A 25193-nucleotide genomic window follows, 5' to 3' on the forward strand; every position below is an offset into this window, starting at 1 on the left:
CAAGTCTCCCTGATCCAGATGGGGATTCACAAGCACACTATCAGGAAAAGAGCCAAAGAATGAAGACATAATCAGTCACAGCAAAGAAGTCTGCCTGAGCAGTGCAGCAAGCAACTAAGGTGGCAAAACAAAGGAAAAAGGAAAATTAGCATTTTGATTCACTAGCAGTTATCTCAGATTGGCCAATAAGAATCCTTGGATAAACAAAGGCCTTCCCACCTAGCAATCTTTCTCCAAGTAGTGGTCTCTACTAACTGTATATTCCTTAGGATTCAGAACCTGGCCCCTGAGAACTCAATGGGCCATGAGACAGATGTAGTGGGATGAGAAATAGTAGTTTGCATGTTCCAGTTTTTGTATATTTTTGCATAATTTAAAAAATAAAAATCACTCAAAAGTTTGCAGTATCAACCCATCCTTTGATAACCATTCATTGGCAAAATTAAAAAGTAAACATTGTCTGTCTTGAAGTTAAAAGGACCGTTAATCAAGAAAGATGGACTGCTGGAAAGCAAAAATGACAGCAAGGTTTCAGTACGGGTACTTGGATTCATCCCTTGCCTCTTATTTACACAAAGTACCAAAAAAGGGTATAGGAAATATTTAATGAATCGCACTAATATGTCAGGGTTTTTTATACCTTGCCCCAATAAAGTGGATGAAAATTATATTACAATAACCAAACATATACATCTTCTGCTAAAAGTATAATTGAAAATACATGTTTAAACGTTAACACAAATGTACTGAGATACAGTGTAGAAATTACATTTTAGACCAGTGATTTTATTTTGCTGACTAAAACAAAAATAATTTTTGTATTTCATGAAAAAAATCTTTGTCTACAGAAAAATTGCTAGTTCTTGAGTTCTGAAGTACTTCACACTAAAGTCTGGACTGCTAAACTTCAGGAAATCTATTCTAAACATTAAACGCCAAAGCTTAGCTGGAAGTCACAGAGGAAAATATTGACAGTTTGTAGCATTAAGTTTTTAAGCCCCACAGAGTGACATATGCGGAAAAGGCAAGAAGAGAATGGAAGGGAAAAATTTACACAAAACATGTTCAATATTTATGCTAAGACGACAGACAGACCTGTCCTGTTTAGTGGATGGACAAAGCACTGCTGCTGTTTCAGAGGCATACACTTTACTTCTTCATTTTTCAGAGAACCAATGACATTTAAAAATACCACACTTTAGCGACTTGTAAAAACTGTGTATGTGTATTATTCAGTTAATCCTTTGCACTGACAAAACAACTATGTGTAAAGAGAATGACCGCGGTCCCTACACTAGTACACTGTGTCGTACAACTTCATTATAATGCTAATTGCAGGTAAGACTGATTTATCTTAATGTTTATGCCATTTATATTTGTTGTCTAGTCAGCTTACCAAAACCAGTTCTTACACGATCTTTCAGTAACACAATATAGAATGATAAAGAACTGAAATTAATAACTAGGAGAAAGTATAACAAAGTAACATAGTTTGTCATCAATTTAATGTATGCCAAATTAGAGTCAAATCATGGAAAACCATTGAAATTGCTCCTTAAAGGAACACATATTTATAAAGTAGTAAGTATAAAACTTCATGGATTTTTTTGGTCTATTTACTCAGAAAGCATTCCTCACAGACAGGATGAAAACTCAGAAGCCACAACAATACTATATTAGACTGGCTATTCAATTTAACAACATTGTAAACAGTTCCAATGTTAAGTACTATTTTTAAACCTTCACAGTCTCGCTGATGGTAGACACATGGATCAGTAAACAGTTTTAAAAAAAAGTGAATTTATTTTTTAGTTTGTCACGTATGATTAATTTTGTAGAAATAGTCCATCATGTATACTTTTTAATCATCCTTAAGGCAAGCATTATTTCTCCGGTGTTAAGTACAGAGTAGTAGTTTGAATTCATATAAAAATAGCAAATTCTTGAAAGTATAACACCATAACAAGAATGCTAAAACAAACATATTACACTTAGACAAAATGAGCTCTCTACCAGCATTTATGGTCACGTACTATGGTCTGACATTGATGTTTCTAACATCATATCACTTTCATTCATTTCAATCTCAAATGTTTCTTCCAGTGGGCGACTGGTATCTGTACTTTTCCTTTGATGTGATGTCTCTAATGTTACTATGCCACTTTCATCCAGAGTTTGTCTTTCTATGTCAAATTCTCTGAAATCCCAGGGAGGTGAAATTATGTTCTTTAATGTCTTCATTGTGTGTACATCAAAGTCATAACATCTTAATTTGTCTTTGATCTCTGTTCCTAAGAAAACAATCAAACCATTAGTTTATTCCAAGTGAACACTTGCAAAAATATCTCTCAAAGAAACTATCATCCAGAAACTACTATGATTCTCTGCTTTCACACCGACAGGGAGCTGTCGTTGCTTAATGACTGAAGTTGAATAGAGTTGTTCTGAAAAAATCCAGCAGCCTCCTTTTTGAAAAAAAAGCACAATATGAGAAGTACAGCTCAGATTCAAAAGTGTGTTATGAGAAGTAATTGCCAATTCCCTTCCCAATTCTCTGAGAGGCTTTTTTTGTCAAGTTACACACAGCATGGTTTGCATTAATGCATATCACACAGCTGCATGTTCTTCCAGATGTGTTAACTGACTACATAAGGAGCAAGACAATATTGAGAAGAAACATCTGCTTCAATTGTGCAAAAAGTCTGCAGCAAAAGCAACAGAGCACACAGATGGCTTTTACTGGCTTCAGCCTCATTAACATGCTTGACAGGACATCAGCTGTGTTCATTACAGATAAATCACTAAGTTCAATGAAGCAGAAATAGGTCGCTATGAAGTTGGGGGGGCAGAAATCTTTCATAGAATCTTTCAAACTATGGCAATATGAATTATTACTGTTATGAAGGACTTTTTTTTTTAACCATATGTAAAGCTGTATTTTTGGAGGCAGAAGAATTTATCCTGTCTCCACAGAGCAGAGTTTTGACATGGTGAAAATGCCTTGCCCATGTCTCTCTACAGCAGCATTAGTGCTCTGATTTTCCAACTCCAAACTCCATATTTCTATTTTATTTTTAACCCATTCCCTTTGGTTACTAAGCTACCACAAATCAGTGTTTTCTATAAAAGAAACCATCACCACCTTCAATAGCAAAGTGTTTCCTTTCTTTATACTGGTAAGAATTTACTGTCGTAATGCTTACAGAAAACAGCAGTCATCTGCAATTGCTGGTAAGTCCTGACTCATTTAGCCATAAAAAAAACCCCAACAACAAACCCCAAACAAATGGCCAAACAAAAGCATACCCTACTTTGTAAGTTAGCTAGGTAATGGTAGCCAGTCTTTCTTGACATAAGACTCCTCTTAGAGGACTCAATGACTTTAAGAGTCACATTAGTGAAAGACTTACCAATGTAGGCTTCAGAATCACCAATATACATTTCTATGCAATGTCCAAGCATCGTGACTGAAAATGTGTCATCCCTTCTAAGGCCAAGGGCCTATTAAAAAAAAACCAGTAAAAAGTATTCAGTAGCAAATAAAACCATTTACATCTTCCGTCCACAACAGTTCTGAGTTTGTTGTTCTGTTGCTCAACAATGCTATCAGAGCATAGTCTTCACCATAGAAGCAAAACATCACACAACCAAAATAATATTGTCATATGAACTGGCTGTAGTAGTAAGCAAGCAAAGCCCAAAGCCAAAACCAGAAAAGGATATATATACAGACAGAGAATCATTCACAAGGCATGAAGTATAATGTATGTTGCACTGACTGTGAAATTTCTACTTCAAGGCATAGGTTGCTAATATTTTAAATTATTTCAGCTGCAGGAGAAGTTTATGTACATAAAATGTATATGACAACTATGATATTAAATTAATTTTTAACAAAGAAGGATCCAAGTACTAAGCTTCCCCAAGTGGCCATTTTTTACCTGATCAATAGAAAAAACTTAGGAAGATTTTTCAAAAAAATTTAAGATTATAAAATAAAACACTGATGTGGAGGCTGGGTAAAATGCTGGTTCTCTGTTCCAAAACCAAACCAGAATGAAACAGTGAATAACAGAGTCTGTGACCAGCACTTTAATTTAAGCCAGTTACATACCGTATGAAAATAGTCGATTGCACTTTCAAAATTGCCCATTAGACTATGTATGTAGCCAATGGCAGAGTAAGTAGAAGCATTTTGAGGAATTAGTACTAGAGCTTGGCGATGGTACTCCAGTGCTTCCTCGTATTTCCTGTTAGGGTTAAATACAGAAGATCTATTATTAAGTTTCAGGGTGAAAGGTGTTTTTATAGTATTATATTGGTGTTTTCCTTAGTTCAGTGGCATACGATCCTGCAAGAACTTAAAAATTATTGCTATTGCTTCATACTCTGAACTTAACAGAATGCACAAAAGACTCAGGGATATTGACAATTTTCTTCTTCAACGTAATTGAGGAGTCATTGTTACCTTTATGTAGCACAACAGCTGCCTACAGCTAGGCCCCATTTGGAGATGATCTTAGCAATCTGATATGGTAAATTGCTTTAGATGTTTAATGCCACTCATTGTAACATTAGCTTGCTTTCTGCAGCTTTCATTTTCCTCCCCAGGGGAGCAGAGGAGCAATACAAAACTAAATCACTCATTGTTCAAAATGAGAAAAGCTCTCTAGGCGGATATTTCACAACCCTTAAGTGCTACATAGACTGGTACTTTTGTCACTTCCATTTTGCTACTGTCTCTATCAGAAAAGAAGATTTACACATAATCGTAATTTCTTTCAAATATCAGCCACCCTTTCTTTAAAAATTTTCCATTAATTAGACTGCTTATTGCATTTGTTATTTTATAAAACAAGGATTAAATGTATGTTATGGCATTACTCTGAGAAATTAAATTGTCACATTTGACATCCTAGTACCAAGTTGTCAAAAATAAAGATAGCAGTTGTCTATTCAGAAGAAATGTTAATGTCTATAGTTAAAATGAAATTATGCAAACAGCAATACATGAAGCTGTTAGAGGGCATTAAGTAACAATTGAGGCAGAAAAGTTATGCAACTGTTTGCTTGCTGCACGAAACTTTCACATGATTTGAGTTTTATTTTCACTCATAGTATTTACCTGTCCAATTAACTACCACTGTATTTTAACATGCTGCTTTCAAATTTCAACGACATAATGCTAGTCAGTAGACATATATCCAGTAAGTTTTTTTCATAATAGCATGTATTATGAACACTAGTAAATTAGTTATTACAGAATTTTTTAAGTTGTCAAACATATATACAGCTGCCTAAATTATCAGCTTGATTTTCCTGAAAGATGGTTTACAAGGATGTAGAAATACATTAAGCTGGCTTTCTGAACCTGAACAAACAAATTATACAATGCAAGTTGTCCTAAGTGTGATACAAGCAGTTACTAACTTATTGTAGAAATTAAAAAGAGACAAAAGGAATTAAAACTGAAATAACTATTTGAAAAAAAACCTGCAATTATACTTATTAATAGATTCCAGCAGCAGTGCTTTTTGTTTGATCTTGGCAGAAGGGGTAACTATTATACATCCGTATTTCATAATGACAATGAAGACTAATTGGCAATTCAAACACAAAGCAATTACTACCAAAGCCAAAGCAGAAGTACAACTTATATCTACCATAATCAAATTCTGATTAGCAGCTTTGAGACAAAGTTTACAGTATACATCAATTGGACAATTAACACCATGACACCCCCCCCCAAAAAAAATTTTAAAAAGGTACTGATTACACAAAACACTGGTTAAAATCAGATTAAGGTAGTTAATGAGAAGACATTTCTCTATGTTGAAGCTGTTAAAGCTTGCATATGTACTTTGCACTTTCTTTTTCTCTTCCTAGAACAGAAATATGAGATGAAACATTTCTGTTCTCAAAAAACATAAAGTAATATTTTATTGCTGTGTTAATATCACTGAATATTTCACTTCAATAAAAAAAACCCAAACAAACCACACATAAGCACTGATCCAAGCAATCAATCAGCACAAAACCACCTTTATGTTAATTAAATCAGTGGACATATTCAAGTATGTCAGGACTGGGACAGCAGCCAGTTAGAATTAAGACCCATACAAGGATCTGGAAGCCTACAACAAAATTTCTATCTAATAAGAATCAATACTTAAGGAAAGGCTTTTACATTAAGTACTTTAACTTGCACAGTAAACTGGATATATGGGGCGATTAATGTATTTATGTTCATAAGCGGATTTAGGGAATCTTGTTTTTATAAGGTGATTCTACACTGCTCTCATGTGGTACATAATCTTGATATAAATGAGAAGTAGACCTAGTGAATATATATTTGTGCAGTATTCCAGATAAATGTAGCTCCAATACTCTCTGCTTACTTGAGTTTTCTGCAGACGTGTCCTAAGTTGTTCAATAAAGGCTCCCATTTATCAACTGTTACCTGCAAAATAATGCAACAATTCAAATAACTGCAGCTTCCCAGATTGTAATTGAATTTTGTCTACTTCAAAAAAAAAAAACCACCATACGAATGAACAAGGCAATTCATTCATGACCAAGAAAAATATCACAAGCATTTTCAATTCTTTTGAAAACACATATTTAACCTCAAAACATTTATTCCATTCCCCAAACCCAAATAAATTTCTTTAAAGGGTCAGCAGTATTAAAACTTGGATGCAAACCAAACAAAATTTGTTTTCTACTTAACTATCACGTTAAGTCTCTCAAGCCTAGCCCCCAAATTAGGTATTTGTAAAATAATCATAAATACTGAAGGTCTTTTTTACTGTCTTCTCCATAGTCTAACTTCATCTGCTCTAAATAAGTCAGCTCATTTACAAGGCACATAGAAGACAACCTGAACGAACAAAATCCTTAAAACAATTTTTGCTGAAATGAAAAGTCATTTGGACTTTATCACATGAATTTGCAATTTATAACAATGTAAGAGTATCTCTGTATCTGTAGCTATTTTAGGCATTTCCCACTCTAATCCTAAATTTCCATTTGTGTTTACAGATATGTTGATATTTAGTACTTCTCAATAAAAAAGAAAAAATGCCACACAAAAGAATTTAGGCATATGCATAAATTTAAGCCTGATCTACAAAGTTTGTGGCATTCGCATGAACAACAGTACAGCTTTAACTAAAACAGAGCAACCCTATATATATATATTGGTGACTGTATAAAGTAGTATCTGTGCAGGTTTTTTTAGTAAATGTGTGCCTTGTCCACATGAAGATTATAGTTTTTTCAGTGCTTTCCACTTTATAGAAAGTTTATTGTGCTCTAGAAGCAATTTAATTATCTTGATAGGAGATGCTTTGTTAACAATTATAATAGCATGAGATGGTGTCCTCATTAACTAAATTTAAGCTAAAAATTGAGAAAACCTATCTTAAAATTCACAAGAAGCCTGTCACAAGGTGGTACTGCTTTCATTAAGGCATCTTAAGTTACTCTAGCACAGTGTGTTTCTTTAGACAAGATGACGACACACAAATAAAATAAATGGTACTACCAACAGGTACGAGCTCATTTGTGTGTTCCAGCGTTTGAGGAATCAGGGTTGTAATAGCTGACTTCTGATTCACAAAAGCACCTGAACTATGAGCACATTTCCTGATAAACTTTTTGCCAGTGATTATTTTGATTACTTTCAGGAAGTTAGTTAAGCATCCCTGGGCTCATTCCCACACAGTGTCTCCATCTGGTAGAAAGACAATAAATCCATACCTACAGGATTATGTCCAAACAAAAGTGGAAGTCATTCAAGAAATGGGTAACACTTAAGGTGGCAGAAACTGTCTTCACACATATACCCAGTTCCACCCTCAGGTCAAGAACCATTGGTCTACTAGCACTGAAGATATTGTGTGATGATTCCCATCTAAAAACCCAACATACTCAATTACAAGTAGATGGTCCAAGTTTTAAAGTCAAATTTATATTGTATTGCTTCTATCTTAAAATAAGCACAACATATTTTGTTACGATATTACAGAATTTCCTGGAGTTTTACATATTTATGATTGTGTGTGTTATTAAGAAAAATACCTCATTTCCAATAGCTTTGATTTTTTCCAGTGCATCAAGAAACCACTTTTCTGCAGTTTTCCAGCTAAGAATTGAGGGGGTGGGGGGAAAGAAAAGTAAATTAGTGAAGAGTTTTCATTAGCAGTATGAGAAAACTGTATTACAAGGAACAGTTCTTTGACATTATTTCATTGTGTGAGTGAAATTAGATTTGAAACCCAGTAATTTAAGTTTCGCTGTATTTTGCATGTTTTCCTAAGAGTTAACAAGACAAAGTAAAAAAATCAGAAGCAAACAAAGAATATTCACTAAACACTTCTTATATCTGTTAGGTTTTTTCAGAATATATTTGGAACCTCCTGAGCTGCCAAAACATTTTGCTATACAAAATTTTATACCATGTGTGCACCTGTGTGTACAGATGCCTTTTCAAGGCACGCAACTACACAATGATGGACACACACAAGATAATAATCGATCTCTGCATGTTCCTCAAGCATTAAATTCTTTCCTCATTCAATCTTAAACAATGAAGAACAACGTAGAAAGCAAGGGTTTAGGGTAAACACCATCTAAACTAGAACCAAAAGAAATTTTGCATTCTGTAGTTCAATGTAAGTACTTCAGTAGATATACTGGCACATTACACTTCAGAATAATCCATGTTTAAGATTGTATTTAATCCTATTTTGCAAGCTTACTCTCCATTTTGAAATGCAACCACTCCAACTTCATGCATAACAAAAGGATCTTCAGGTGCAATGCTTAAAGCTTGGCTGAAAAATCTTTCAGCTAACTTGGAGTTGTTGGTCAAACCATATTCCAGTCCAATATAGAGCATCGGCAAATGACATCTAAAAAAAAACAACACACAAAAACCCAAATATGCACTTAGCAGGAATGGCGTCACAAACTATAAAGAAATGCCAACTGTGTTTGTGTATGTTTGTGTACATACAAGTAAAAGCTGATTTAAATGGACTATTAACCTAAGGGACAGTTTAGTTCTGAAGGTTTTTTCCTATTTTCCTTCATACATTTAATTTAAAAATGGAATATGGAAGAAGTAATAATTAAAGGGATTACATTTACCAATAACTACAGTCAAATACAATGGTTTTATACGCAATATGACATGATTAGTCCACTACTCATTTTACAACCTTCTGCACAGCATGAAACAGCAAGTTATTACTATACAGCAGTTATGACCTGGTATGACAAACAGGCTTCACAAATTGCAGAGAACTTTCAGGTAGAACATAGATTACCTAAATATAAACCTTGACTTTAGAACTTATAAAATCACAACAGTAATCACAAATAATGCAGTTAAATGCAGATGATGAAGTTATTTGGGTTTTTCTCTCCTTTGTTCTCTATCAGATAATTGTTGCAAATGTATTCCTACTGTTTAAAAGGATATAGGTCAATATTCTACACTATTTATGGATTAATTTTAATTTTTCTGAATACGACATTTTTGACATACCCTTTCATGAGCTGTGCAGCTGTGAAGTATGCAGCCATTGCTTGGTCGTGCTCACTCTCAACTGCAAATGAATGTCCATATGCTATCCATGCAGGCCCATAGGTTCTCTCAAGTGTAGTAGCTTTGCTAAAACCAAAAGCAAGTCACAAGCAAACACATCTGAAATTAAATTTCATCTGCTTCAGATGACTACTTACATAACAATGCTATGCCACATAGTTAGGTATCTATTAAGATAATCTCTTGTAATGACTAGGTAAACAAAGTTAATTTTAAAAGTTCAAACTATTTAACACTTAAAAGTATCACACCTTTTCAAGAATTCATTATATTATTTCTGTGCTGTTCATAGACAGCAGGAATTATTTGATATTACTGAACATGAGCAATGATGTAATAGGTGAATTGGGCAAAATACAGAAAACATTAGTAGTGACATAATGTTTTACAGAAGTCTAGCTATACATTTCAAAATAAATATATCTTAGCAAATGTAAGTTTCGCAAGCAGGATATGAAAATACCAAATGAACACTTCGGCTGAACTGTGTGTTGAAGTTTTGCCATATAATTGTACCAGCCTTAACAAAAACAAGAGTATGTGTCACATTGCAGACAGTTGCTGTGCATCAGAGAAGTATAAAAAATGTCACTCAAGTCCTGAGCTGAAGACTGCAACCTGGAGTCTCTACAGAAAGATGGACTTGACAGGAACATTAGAAAGCTCTGTAGGTTATTTTCTCAGTCTGAAGGCAAAGGCATTCATAACTAAACAGCTCATGACAGATGTGCCCAATCTTTTCTTAACAGCATCTGACACGGAGATTCTACCTGTTCTACAAGTAATCTATTCTATTGCTTAACTATCCTTAAACACTTCATTTTCTTCTAACATTTAATCTAAGTCTTGTTTGTCACAGTTAAAGTCATTATTTCTCATCAGAGATCCCAGAGAACAGTTTGTTTTCCATCTCCTAGGACAAAACTTTACATATTCAAACATTTGCATCTTCCCACCCTACATCCTAGACAGCTTCAATCACTTCAAAAACTTTCCTCATTGGCCACCTTCTCCAGAATGCTTGTTTACTGCCTTCTCTTGAATTCAATTCAAATGTCTCACATCCCTCTTGAGTTCTCCACATATGTTGACTTGTCAACAGTGACACATTACAAAACAGCTTTCTTGTTGTTATAAAAGATGGATTATGTTCTATCACAAAAGTAGTTTTCCTAATTGGTGCCGAGATCAGGTAACCCCTTTTGCAAGATCTGAAGGATGCGATAGCTCCTTCTGGAGCAGCTGGAAGGATACTTCCCTTACATGCTACGGGGCACTGCCCAGCTGTGCCTTCTATCCTGTTCAGCATGCTCCAGCATGATGTCCTGTGACTCCAAAACAACAATACGGGAGCTTGTGTTTTTATCCATGGTATCTCCAGATCCTTTTCTAAAGACTACTGCCTAGCCCACAGTTGTCCCTAGCCTTGTAGTTGTACACTATCATTCTTCTCCAAGAAATCTGGGTATCTCGTTACTATTTCACTTTTACCAGACTTTTTTCCTCTTTGTCAGAACTACCCTCAATTTTTATGGCTTTTTTATATATTTTTTTTTTTACCCCTAAACACATCTCTAGACTCTTCCTGGCTAGGGATGCTTGCAGATTTACTAAAGATGTTCTTTATTTCACCACCAAAATCACCTATGTCACTCAGGACAGCTTCTTGAACAACACTGGTACTTGTCAGGAATTTAAATAGTTTACTCATAATAACCAGGCATTTCAACAGTCTAAATTACTAACCCATCTTTACATACATTGTTTATAAAGGTCTCGAGAAGAAAGATGAAAGCCTTACAGGTTGACTTAAGCCTTCTCTGTTTAAGCTTACAGCACCAAAACAAATGCTCTACTTCACAGCAAGGTCCTGCTCCCCAGTGCTGATAACCAATACGCATACAGAAGACCTACAGGAAAGAGCATTGGACTGACTGACCAACCTAAAAAGTCCAAGGCTGCTTGTGCAAAGAAAGAACTAGTCAGCCAAATGTCAGAATTTTCTATCTAACTCTTAAGCTAAGAACTGAGGATTGATTACCCAGCTGTAGTTAGCTTGGCAGCGTGAGCAAATGCAGGGACTACACCTGCCCGTAACAGCAAGGTGACTGCCAAAAGAGATTCCACATAAGTGTGTATGTCATTTTTACAGTATCTATAAGGTTGAGGTCTAAACTGCTATACCAAAAATAGGGTGTCAACAAAAGGAATATTTTAGTAGTAACCAGTTTACCAAGACTTCTGTTTACTTTATGAGCTAACAAACAATCACATGAACATTAAATATTTAATTAGCAAGTGAGCAAAAGATTCACTAAGGAAAACCAGGAAAAAAAAAATTACCTGAGATATCTTCTGGCATGTTCGTTTTTGTGGCCAACCATGAGATAGTAGCATCCTACTGCAAACCATGACACCTACATATTAAAATCAAAATAGAATATTATTAGAGATATCACACTGATTTTAGTGAAACACCACCATAGGTGATGCAAAACAGAGGAACAGATTATAATTAGAGAAGTCAGGAACATTTTCACTGAAATCACAGTCAGCTTTTTGAATTATTTGATATTACAGACAAGCTAGAACTGCTGGCATGTACTTTTCTACCCGGGTTTGTCCAGCCTCGTGAAGAGAGAGCTAAGTGGAAAGCTTATTGCTGTCTTCAGTTATCTAATGGTAGGGAACACAGAGCTAGACTCTTCTCAGAGGTGCAGTGATAGGATGGGAGGCAATGGGTACAAGTTGCAACATGGGAAATTCAGATTGAGTAAAAGGAAAACAATTTTCACTATGAAGGTGATCAAACATTTGAAGAGGTTGCCCAGAGAGGCATAGACACTTATTACTGTAGCATTTGTTTTAAATTACTATTCGAAGTGAGTATCTCACATGGAATATATTTAACAGATACTTTATTTTAAAAAAATAACCTTGGTATAAGAAAATTACAATGCACAGTAAATAAAAAGGAGGAGTGAACCATTTTTATTAGCTCCATCCAGAAACAGATTTTGAATTCTGTTGCTCAAACTGACTATTACAACTTTCACGTGCTTTCACCTAGAAAAAACTACCTGGTAATGAAGGCTTAGAACAACTTACAGGATTATTTGGGTACAAGTCCACCAGTTTGTGAGAAAGATAGAAAAGCTCTACATAGCAGGAAGAAACAAGAAAAAAAAAATTAAAACATGCTAAAACATTCAGATGTTTCAAGCCCTTTAGCTTTCTATATGAAATACCCAGAACATCTAACATTATTAATGCACAAGTGAACAAAAATGTTTTCTGTTTAGTGGTAATGCTTCAAACCGCCTCAAAACAGATTTGGGTTTGCAATTAACTAAAAAAACCCAATGCTATAAGTCTTCACATAAATAAGCACCTATACATCCCACCCCTTAAGAATTCTGCAACAACTTAGGTCATTAGCATACATTAAAATAAATGCCTGTAGCATTACACTTGAATTTATCTTGTCAAGGTAAAACACTACTGAACTTCCTACACCTAAAAGGTATAACATACAGGCTAGATCAAAGTAGAGTCCTGTGCATTAATATGCTGAAAATAGGACAAAAGCAAATAAATTATTATATTATTTGGAATAATTATAAGTGATTACTTTTCAAATAAGAATAATACTTCTAGTTATTAGAATAACTTACTACGGATTTTCTAGTAACAGTGGAAGTAATCAGATACAGGATAACAGTTCTACTGCCTATGCAATTTCAAAAGAAATAGCATTACAGTACATAAAATTTCTATTTCTTCAGAGTACAGTGCTCTTAAATTGATGAGTTTGTCCTAGAGTACTTTGCATCAATTCTTGGCTTCAGAAAAACCAAATATGAAAACTGGCTTACAAAATACCAACTTATTTACAAAATGCTTCTCAAGGCAGAGTTGGAAGAAAAATCGCAAGTAGTGGCCACATTTTCAGATGTGGTTAACTGTAAAGTAACTGAAAAGTACATTACTAAACATTGAGAAGTACTAGTACACCTAATGACCTATTTCCGTACATACAATGCACCATCTTTTGAGAGACTGCAAATCATATGAGCTCCTTATTTTATATTCCAATTGGTTTTAAAGACATTCAAGCTCCTCACTTGCTTTGGATGTTTACACGCAGTCTGAAATGAGAAAAAGCCATCTCAGCTGCAAGTAAGCTATTCTTGTAATTCCAGCAAAGGTGCTGCATGATTATTAACTTGTTTGAACTAAAAAGAGGCCTTCACAACAGCAAAGGCAAGGACAGTCTAGAATTTTTTCTAATATGGAAGAGCATATCCACCTAAGCATACACACTGGGGAAGAGTTCCTTCTAGCTGAAATTAATAAATTTTGTTGTGTTGTTGAACAGAAAAAGTACACCCAGATACTCTAGGAAGATCACCTCAAACCAGAAATCAAACAACAGAAATGAAGCAGTGTAGCTCACTAACTTCCTGGCTACATAGCCCAGTGGTTAAAAGACAGTGACACTCATGATCACGAATGAATAAAGGACTCTTTGCATAACTACTCCCCACCCCACCACTGTCAGCTCTGAAACTCCCTTCTTTTCCAGTTACCACTGTTTTCTTGAAACTGCAGGTAGGAAAATAAATATATGTAGTTTTTTAAATGGGGTTTCTTGGCATCCTTAATTCTTTTTTAAAATTGAAGCTTTACAATCTTCTTTTGACTCATTAAATATTGTGTTTCTTACCATTCGCTTTATTAAGCTCCACAAGTGTCCCTATATGCACAGGTAAACAATTTGCATGGAAAGGATCTTTTTCCATCACTCTAAAAAAAAAAATAAAAATAAAAAATCTGCAATGCACATTTCAAAAATTTTAATGTTATAAGCAAGCTGCTTTTATAGTGTGTAACGTTCCAGTTAATTACCACTTTAGGCACTGGAAAACTTTGTGACTAGAAGGTGACTATTAACAGCATAATAAAGGCTATCTTAAGACCAGAAAAATAACTATTGATTTAGCTTAACAGAAGAGGATAACAGAAAATTCTTGCAAGCTGAACATACAATTAGAAAAACAGAATACGATGCACATTTGTTTGCAAGTCACTTCAATTTTAACCTGCGAACAGCAAGCAACATTTCTGTTCATCTTTTCCATACATTTGACAGCAACTTTCAAGCAACAGTCCTCAGCAGTATGCCTCAGGAAACATATTTAGCTCAGTTTTAAATTTTTATTTCCTGTGCTTAGAAATGGAAGATAGTCTCACAGACAACAGACTGCAGGTAGGACATGGCTTGTAGGCATGCATCCTTTTTATAAGCACTGGCATTTGGTAAACTAAGCAGAGGAAAAAAAGGATTTCTTGAAATCTGTCCACAGAATCTCTTAAATCAGAAGCACAAGTTTATGACTCCGTTCTCTGAGAAAGTACACCTTGAAATAGAAGTTTAGTTGGCATTTTTAAATAGTTCAAAGTATTTCAAATGAAAAGTATAAAAAAAACAAGTACTTTAAATGGTCTCTTGAAGAGAGTCTAAAACTTTGAAGTTATGTGAACTTCTCAGACTCTCATTTCCAAGCTCTAGCATCTGTGATAGTCTCCTCCTTAGGAGACATTTACTCCTGCCACTTTTTGCTAGGCAAGATGTGGCAATTAAGTTTCAGAAACAAAGATGCAATAGTATAATTTTATTGACTTAATTGGTATAATTTATTTCAACAGGATCATGATTTTACTTGGGTGTTTAAATTCACCCTAACTATCAGCATTCTCTACAGCCTTCCCAAAAATCTTGCCTGTACTGGGTTCCATGGGATATTCCACATAGTCATGGCTTGCTTCAGCTAAGAAAAAGCTGTACTATAAAAAAACCCAACAAAACAGAACCCCCAAAAACCCATGAAACAAAAAACCTTTCTGTTTTATAATACTAATATTCAGAATCTATGCAGTACATACACAAAAAAATACATTTTTCTTAAAAAGGTAGTCAGACCAGCAGAAAAAAATAGCTCCACAACCATGTGTTCAGATTTACAGTAGCTGAGAAACAATCCATGGTGTTCTTGTGACCCATCTGACAACTGAAGAGCAGTGTATGCCCATGCTATGCAACAGCAACACTTGGCACATCAAAATTAACATAACTTTTAATCAGCCAGAAAAATCATACTTCCTAACTGACCAACTGATCCAAACCCATTCATTCTGAAGGCCGAACAAGAAGTAGGTAGAGAACACTGAAGGTACCAGTATAAGGAAGAAGATGGATGAAGGCAAGTGCAGCATAGTGCTGATTAACTAGAGTTTTGCTTTGGATACTTCTTCTACGTATCATAAAAATAATGTGTCCAGCCAGACACAAACTACACATTTTAAATACCTGAAACTTTGTATCAAATTGTTATGTATGTCAATGCATTGAACAATGATATTTGCTCTAAGTCCAGGCATAATTATTATACTACACCATATGAGAAAAAAAACCTCAAAGTTGCTTTGTATACTTACACTGAAGTAAGCTTGTAACACATTTTGAAATCACAGTTATAGTAATGTCTTTCAGCTAAGGATACTACCACATCCAGGTTTTCCTGAAGACCATCTACTGATTCAGGAATCAGTGTTTCACTGGGTTTATTATACTGAAAGACAAAAAAAACATGTGAAACAACAACCAACCTAAAATCAAATGGTATAAGTATTAATATTTTTAATTCTAAAAGAATATTTAAGAAGCATTAAGCTTCTTAAAATTCTTAGTTTTAAACTGGAAGTCCATAAAACATGTATTTGGTAAAATGCTTCTTTATAATATACTTAAAAGCTCATTTAGAACATGAAAGATGCTTGCCAGTGTCAATATCTTAAGTGTAGGCTGTAGAAATGAATACTAAGCAATATATAGTTGGCTTTCAGCGCTCTCACATTATCTTTCGAAAAACTAATCTGGAATAATGTTGCTATATCCTATTATTTTCAGGTAACTGACATTTTACCTACATTATTAATGTTCTTTTTCCCCACCTAGAAGTTTGTCAAGAAATAAAGCTAAAAAAGATAGTCAGAATTTCAAGTTGTCACCACACCAGAATATAAATGTACACAAAACTATTATACTACTACTCCCATAAAGTGATACCTACTGCATCATAAATTCTAAAGACACCAAAACTACAAAGCCCTTATTTATTCCAATGTTTAGAATAAATGGAATCCAAGAAAATTTACATCTGAAGTCAAGACTTACAATCAATTCTCCAGCTTTTTAGCCAGTTTGGGGGTTTACCTTTTTCAATTTATTCTCAAATAAGAAGTGAAGCAATTCTTGTTCTTCTTCTGTACATTGTCTACTAAGAGGTAGAGATTCAAGAAGTTCTTTTTCTATGTGAATTTAAAAAAAAAATAATTGAAGTGGTCATTTACAGAAGAAATAGCAAGATCCAACATTTTAAGAACTTAAAGATGCAAAGAATTTTATGATGCTTATCTAGAAACTACAAGGAAGATAAGACTACAGATACACTAACACAGATAATACTACTAATTATGGAAATTAATGATTGAATTCTTAGTTTTTCCTTCTACGCTTTCAAATAACATTTAATAAAGATGACATAACACACCACTATTTTTATTTATTCTACATGTCAAGTTTTATCACTCAGAATGCTATATTAAGCAATGCCTAATAAAACTAAGCAAACAGCAGTAGGTTTTGTGGATTCAAAGTCTCTGGAGTTGAGAACACAGGAAAACCATTGTTTAGGCTGGGCAAAGAGCATAGGAGTTTCCAGAGCTAACAAACAGGATAGCTAGGTTACTTTGTTTCTTTTAATTCTTAGCACTGCAAGACTGAAAAATAAAGTTCACACGTAAATTTGAGCAGATTATAATTTTCACTCATTTCATACGTTTCCTATTCTTAACATTTTAGTCTGTTACTTGTAGTATCACTTTAATTTTTACCCAGGAAAAAGACGTATTGAGAAAGCAGCTCAATTTTACTTGTATTTGAGAAATACTGCTATCCAGACCTTCTTGTGCCGTCAGCATATGGTGCGATGTTAAAAGATCAAATGCTTCAAAGCAGTAAACATCAAGCTTCAAGGCCTCTTTGTAGCTGTATGTTGCTAGGGTTCTATTATCCAAAGCATCATAGATCTTCCCTCGCAAAAGGCATATAGAGCTCTTGATCTGGTGGAAAAGCAGGGCTGGAGGTCAAAGACTGAATCAATGTTTGCAATTTGGTTTTGAGCACAAATCAAATGGGCTCCCTGAAAAGTAAAAAGCATTTCATGTATGACAGAACCTGTTTTTCTAGTGCTGTCTTTAAACAAAATATTACCTCTACTATCTTAAAAAAAAAAAAAAAAAAAAAAAATCAAATGAATGCTCTGTCAGGTTATCTACTGCCAAACGAACACATGCTTGAAGTAAGGAGAAGGAAGATAGAGTTATCTTTTCTACTTCCGGCATCCAGCTCTCTGATACTGAGTTGTAAGCTAATTATACTAAATTTCCTTCATATTCAATATAGGGAAATTGTCACTTCCAAAGGCGATTTGCTACTTTGTTGACTATTAAACCACATATTTCATGCAACACAAGAATGACCGCAGTAGAGATGAAAAAGGCCAAATCAATGGACTCAGCTACTTTGAGCAGAAAAATATATCCTTTTTTTCATTCCAAAACATAGATGTTTCAGAAATGAAAGTAGTGAAAGATCATTATTACCATAGTTAGTTGTGCTAAGATGTCTAATAACTAACATTCTTTCAAAACTCCCTAGACTCAATTCAGTCAGAAGGCCACAGAAGTGTCAGCAAGTTACCTGGAGAAAGTTAACCCATGACACATCTGTGTCATCAAATAAACCACAGACCAGCTCTGTCAGGAGTCCAAACACTAAACAATATAGCTGCATTAACAACTAATAAACCCCAGGGGGCTGCTAAAGTGGTAATATTGTTACCAGCTCAGAGACCAGTCATTCTTACCCTGGAACTACTGTCTGTGCAAGCTAATCAAGTTTAAGTTTGAAAACGCCACGTTCCTAAAGAGGAGTTTGATCTAAAATTTCTTGTAGCAGTACCCGCTTCAGTAGTTCTCTCCTTTGGAAAACCAAACCCTTCCTCACATTAGTGAACTACATTACCACAAGCATTTGTGAAGGCAAGGACTGATGAAGTTGAGGTTTTTGGCTGGGTTATTTTTCAGTCAAAATAGTTTTCACAATTTAGTTCAGTTATCAGCCACACAAATACCTGGGCCAGAGTACCATGAAACAGGTAGCAAGAATGAACAGCCAAAGCCGAGGACTTCTTCCTTTGCTTGCAGTGGTAGCTTACATGTTCCCATTAAGGTGCACCACAGTAACTCAGTCTAATCTGCTTCTCCCTTAAGCCCATTAATACCAGCATTCAAAATCAGTTCATACTGATGATTTAATCCATTTTGCTACTTCGGTCTTACAGGGAAAATGCCATCTGTCAATCACCTTCACTGTAGTTTCAGCTAATAAACTTCAGTTCATAACTCCAGAAGTAAAGACTCTTCACAGACTCTTCAGCCTATCCGTTGTACCAATCCCTTTTAACTGTTGCCTATAGTGAATTTTTTCATTGAGCTTCAAAAACTTTACGTACATGTCACATAATTTTCAAGTGTGATCAAAAGATGTCCCACTGAGAACAACACTTGAGTGATTAAGGAAATATTTCATTAGAAGTAACTGGAGGAGAAGAAAACTTGCTTTGTTATCTCAGAACCTGCAGCCTAATTGAAAGAAATGTTAGTTTACATTATCAAGACTGAAATTGCAGCATAGAGCTAAAAGACTCTAAAAACCAATGCTAGATCATGAACTTCCTGCGAAGTGTCTGCAAATAATTTATGGGAAGTTGTTGAAAAGCACTCTTCATTTTTGCAAACCAAGTTACTTTCATACAGGCAAGCTAACACATGAATGACTGAAAGGAGAACAATTCAGCATTTTTGAAAATTATGTTATCGAAAAAAGAAAGCTTAAACAGAGTTTCAGATTCATACAGCTGTAAAATCACTTCCTGACTTGACACATTTTTCTCTCAATTATAAAAACATTTGTTTAAAAAATGTCACTTACAGAGGATTGCGACATCTCCCAGTCTGTGGTAGAGTCTTTCAATCCACTTTCATCCTTCAAGTACTTTTCAAAAAGTCTTTTGTTGATTGGCTCTTCCATATCAAGAATATCCAGGGCCTGTTGATGTTCTTTTGCAGCATACTAGCCAAACATGTGCATGTAAAAAACAAGGTTGGGATTTGAAACATCTGTACATAAAGCACCAATAAACACAGTGTCACATTTCAAAGGCACAGATTATAGCAACCAGTGCTTATCAGCAGGCTTTTCATGCACGCTTATTCTTATTTGGATGTATGTCATTTTACAATTGCAGTCAACTATTTTACTAGTCATCTATAATACGCAAAAAAATATAAAATCAGCACCTACAGAAAAATCTATTATTTAGCATTATGCAATCGCAGAAGCAGATATGCTTCTAAAAATAGTTAATACAAGTTTTAATAATACAATCACCTTAGTCTATAAGGAGCACATTATTCCATTTCAAGTTGCTATATTTAATCTACCAATTGATTCGGTTGTCCTGTCAAAGCACTGCATTTTACTATTTATGTAACACATTTTATGCAGAAGTATAAAGCTGCTAACTGTATTTATACAGCCATAAATCACATCTCCTATGGTCAGACTACAATCAACCAATTAAAAATGTAAACATAAAGACAGGAGACAAAAATGGTTCACATTCTTTCCCTGCAAAATATTACAGGGGTATTTTCCTTCCTAGAAAAAAAGTTCAGTTGGATTTCTTCAGAATAGTACCACAATGGATATTCCAGTGACCATACTGAAGGTTAAAGAATGAAATCAACTGTCACAAAATTTAAACCTGTTATTCCAATGCACATGGACACCTACATTGCCTGTCACGTATCTAATCTTCCCAAGATGCAGCTTTTATTTAGTTTGGTTTGTCTCCAATAGAGGTTAAAACCTGTACTCACATGACATCTAGCTGCAAGGTAGCGACACGCTTCATATAACTGAAAGAGAAGTTTCATACATATTAGTTATAAAAGAGCAAGCATGTTTACTTACACTGCTAGACTCCATTTTGCTCCTTTCACCTCCAAAAATCTTTCCTGACCAAAATGACTAAGTCTGTAACACTTTTCTACTATTAAACTCTCTTGCTTCACTCTTGCCTTCACCACTCATTAGCAGAGTCAAAGGACAATTTAAACAACTACACCTGAAACAACACTCCACCTTCCCATACCTGCTGCAGTTACATCCTTGGATCCCTTCTCTTTTCTGTGACCCTGTCTGGGGACAACAGTTTCAATCTGGTTGATTGAACACAGGGCAATACTTGGTTCAGATAAACTACATTATGCAGGTTTTTAAATCACTTTTCCCATAAACCTTACCCTTTTACAGTGAAGAAGTCACTGTGGTTAGCAGCAGAGGTTTAAAAGTGGAATAAGAGTAGCAAGTCTTTGAATAAAATGACTTACCTTATCCAACTTACGCGATCGAAGGGCATGTGCTGCCCTATGATACTGAGCTGTTAAGTAAAGACATTGGGCCAACCAGTAGATATCTTGTGGTTCCTCTAAAATAAAAGAACAAATTATAAACCATTAATTTATAATATATCATTAAACACTTCCATACAGAATATTCACTTTTGCTTCACTAGAAAAGCATTTTTCCCCTATTCTAGCATCCTATTGAGTTACAAAGCTTTATTTTTATATATATACACATAAACAACTTATAAATTCTATCAGTAAGAGAATAAAATGAAAAAATAAACAGATTTTAACTTTAAAGACATTAGATAGTGCACTGGACAGTGAATACAAAGAATTTCATACTACAGGTGTGTCATGAGAAGGAGACAACAGTGATACAGATCTATAAAAAAGTAGCAGTTGTAGGATACTCTGCCCTTGGACATAGAGTAGAAAAAAACAACCCAGAATTGTCTCTTTCAAAAAAGATCAGTGGGAACTGAAAAGCTTTTACACTGAACTCAAAACTTCAACATTTAAACAAACAGCTTTAAAAAAAACAACAAAACCAAAACAGAACACTATCAGAAAGAAGTTAATCAAAGACAATTTAAAAAGCAACCACTTACCATGAGACAGTGAAGCTACTTTGTCTGCCCAAAACAGGGCACTTTGATACTGCTGCTGTAAAAGCATGATAGAAATAATCAGTATTTATTTGGGGTTAGCTTTCCTGGATTATTTTGAAATATAATATTGTAATTTGAATATAATATTGTACATAATTCACATTTAATATCTTATGCATGTAGTCTCTAATGAATGGTGATTCACATTTGAGATCTTTATAAGTTAAAAAAATAGTTTAAAAGGGCCAGTACTGTAACTTCTAAAGGATATAAAAAAGTAATTTGAGGTGGGGTGGTTTGTTTATTTTCAATAAAATGCAGATATCTTTCACCAAAAGGTATGCACTACATAAGTATGGCAATAGGTCATTAATTGATTTGCTATCACTGAAAAAGTAGCAAGAATCCCTCCCAGTTGAAATAAACGCTACGTTTTAGAAGAAAGAGAATGCTATACGTAAAAAAAGGACATATAAAGTACCTCAGGAAGCTTCAGCAGCACCATCTCTGATTAAGAAATTTTCATTCTCCAGTCAAGACGCTTTAACTGCACACAAACCACAGTCCCTACCTGAATCTCCCCTTATTCTTGAATACACAGTTTCACTGTTAAGTCGCCAGTTCAGTAGAAGTGGGTGAAATAGAGAACACTGGTGGCAACCAGAGACCCGATGGAAGCAGAGTTTGCAGGTATACCCCACTAACTCAGCTAAGGTTGCCATCAGGTTTGGGTGCTAGGCAAAACCTCGTAGAATTGGCTGGGATTATTCTCTGAGAAGATCAGCAGGGGCTACTGCTGTTCCTTTTTATCCTTCTCCATGCTATGAGGCATAACATGCTTCCCAGGATCTGCTGGACATTTAACAGATATCCTGCCATTGCAAGGACTTGCTTGCAACACTAGAAAAGCCTTGATCACTTCTGCTCTTTCCTGCAACACTACGGTTGTGGAGTTTGTTTACAATCTTAGAGACTGTTTTATGCTTTTGGAGTAGAGGTTTGGCCGACTTTTCCAAAATGCACACTGATGGTATTCTAGTCCTCACAAAGCACCACGCTCCAGGACCTAAGTGGTCTCTTCTATCCTGTGTTCCCACATTCTCTGCTTGGTGAGGATTAAGAATGCCAAGCAAAATCACCAAGAGAATAGTTTGGTTTCGGTCTGCATTCCCAGGAAAAAACCCACAATGCACCAAAACAACAACAACAACAAAAAAACCAAAACACCAAAACCAGACCAAACCAAAGCCCCGCATATATATTAGCTGCCTACAAGAACCGAGGTTTAAATAACTCTCTCAGGACCACAAAAGAAAGGCATAACCCAGGCCTACAGGGCACTACATGACTTTTGTTGAGTTCTACAGTGCTATAAGCTGACTGTATTACACGAAGAAGCAGTCCCGTGTTCCTCCTGACACCCCTTCCTCAGAACTGCACAAGTGCCTACATAGCCGTGTGGCAAAGCAGCTTGGTGAACGTGTTTAACTCAAATGAGCACAGCAAACCAAAATAAAATAAGGTCCCCAGTCAATCTTCCATTCAGACTTGCTGGCCACACACATAAAGGATTTTGTGCTAACTGAAGGGATGGGTTTCTCTCAGTAGCGGTGCCAGTACCGAGTCTTTGAACTAGAAATAGAGCGGCGCAGTTTCACGCCATGCTTAATCTGATTTATTAATGCATTTCCTGTTGTGAGTTGTTTTTGGGTTTTTTGCCCTGCAGCAACACACCTACTGAATCCATCCACAAAAAAAACCCAAGCCCGCCCTTCCAACAGCAGCGTCGCAGGCTGGAACGCCGGGCATCTATAACCACCGGGTAAGCACGGCCCGACGGGGAAACAGCCGGGGAGGGAAGGAGGGATCCTGCAAAAGCGCCTTCGCTACACGGCAGCCCTGCCGCTCCCACGGCTCGGCCCTCCTCCTCCTCCAAACGAGGAAAAAAACCCACCCAAATCCCCCGTTCACGCTGCTCGGAGGCCCCAGCGGAGACCGCGCAGGCGGCGAGTCCGGCCCACCGCCCCTTCCAGGGCGAACGGGGCAGAATTTCAAAATTCACTCCCTCTCCCCGGCTACCGAGGCTGCGACAACCTGCTTTCTCCCCCCGGGAGCCGGGCCGTGAGGGGCTTCGCCCCGGGGAAAGCCCAGCGGGACCAGCCGCCCCTTCCCCAGCAAACCCCAACGGTCGCTTCCCTCCCTCCCCCCCCTCACCTGGTCGATGTACTGCCGCACCCGCTTCCTCAGCCGCTCCAGGTTCATCCTCCCCCGCGGTCTGGTGGGTGAAGCTGAGGGGGGGAGGCGGCCCCAGGCGCCAAACCGGGAGCGCTGGCCTCTCCGCCCGCCCGCCGAGGCGCCTTGCCCGGCGGTACCGCGCTCAAACCCGCCCTCCTCCTTCCCTTCCCGTCCCGTCCTTCCCTCACCGCCCCTCTCGGAAACGACGCCCCGAGCGCATCGTTCCGGGAGCGCTGAGGGCCGGCGGAGGCAGGCGAAAGCCTACCCCCCCCCCGATAAATTTATTCTGAGACTCTTCTCCGCAGTTTTGAGGCGAAGGTTTGTCTCTGTGAGGGCTCCTATAGAGACCGGTTTGCCCTCAGGACACCCCTTCGGTCACTGCGGCCTTGAGGTGAAGATATTTCCTCAAGACTTCGCAGCGATGGCGGGCGGTGCGTCGGGAGGTTTTTCTACGAGTCCTTCGTCATCCAGTCGGTTTTGGTGTCACGCAGATTAGGGAAGCGTTATCCACTAGGACACTCCTGAAAAACGCCAGCTTTTACTGCTGAAAAACAGGTAACGTAAACCGTTAAAATGCCTGACTTGAAATAATTCAGACGCTGGCCAACGCATCTTGGAGCGGTACAAGAAGAGCAATCCTCTGCGTTTGCTTTGACGGAGGAGGAAAAGCTGTGTCAGAGTTACAGCATGGAGAAGGCCACAAAGGTGGCAAGCTGGTCGCGAGCACACAGTATTCATCTGACAAAAATGGATCCGTGCGCCCTGTCTTGATCTGTTTGCAGTAGCTACACCTTGATGTAAAACTGTTCTACTTCAGTGATTTCCTCCTGTTATTAGTTAGGTCAGATTTTCATCTTGCACCGTGTCACCCTTTTGGGACTGTTTCTTCTCTGGCGCTGTTGAGTGAGTGTGCTGCAGATGGCAGACACTCATTTTATGCCTGCAGTAAAACATACATTTATTTTGCCTTTTTTTTACTCAACTGCATTTGTAGGTCTGCTACTTTTTCACATTTTGGTAACCAAGATCTTGAGGAAAGCAAAATCCTTGTTCCTCTTTCCGTTAGATCGCACAATGAAGTGACTAATCCTTTTGATAGTGGTTTCTTTAGATCCAACGGTCCTATGTAGTGAGTG

General features: G+C 36.6%; 1 protein-coding gene across 2 annotated transcripts; it reads right to left on the minus strand.

The window, feature by feature from the left end:
- Positions 1-765: 765 nt before the first annotated feature.
- Positions 766-24209, minus strand: CDC16 (cell division cycle 16). Of its 2 annotated transcripts, XM_069770189.1 has the most exons (18): positions 24037-24209; positions 21823-21877; positions 21194-21291; positions 20681-20719; positions 19731-19871; positions 17638-17797; positions 16890-16984; positions 16112-16245; positions 14340-14419; positions 12722-12771; positions 11957-12030; positions 9554-9679; positions 8763-8915; positions 8083-8146; positions 6399-6460; positions 4115-4250; positions 3411-3501; positions 766-2291 (listed from the first exon to the last, which is right to left on the minus strand). In XM_069770189.1, exons 1-18 carry the CDS (start codon positions 24082-24084, stop codon positions 2026-2028), a joined length of 1872 nt encoding a protein of 623 aa, XP_069626290.1. In that variant the 5' UTR covers positions 24085-24209; the 3' UTR covers positions 766-2025. The 2 variants fall into 2 exon arrangements, with proteins under 2 accessions (XP_069626290.1, XP_069626291.1); XM_069770190.1 differs by lacking the exon at positions 8763-8915.
- Between the last annotated feature and the right edge of the window lie 984 nt (positions 24210-25193).

The sequence above is a fragment of the Haliaeetus albicilla genome, chromosome 25 (assembly GCF_947461875.1).
Source record: "Haliaeetus albicilla chromosome 25, bHalAlb1.1, whole genome shotgun sequence".
Taxonomy (NCBI): Eukaryota; Metazoa; Chordata; class Aves; order Accipitriformes; family Accipitridae; genus Haliaeetus; species Haliaeetus albicilla.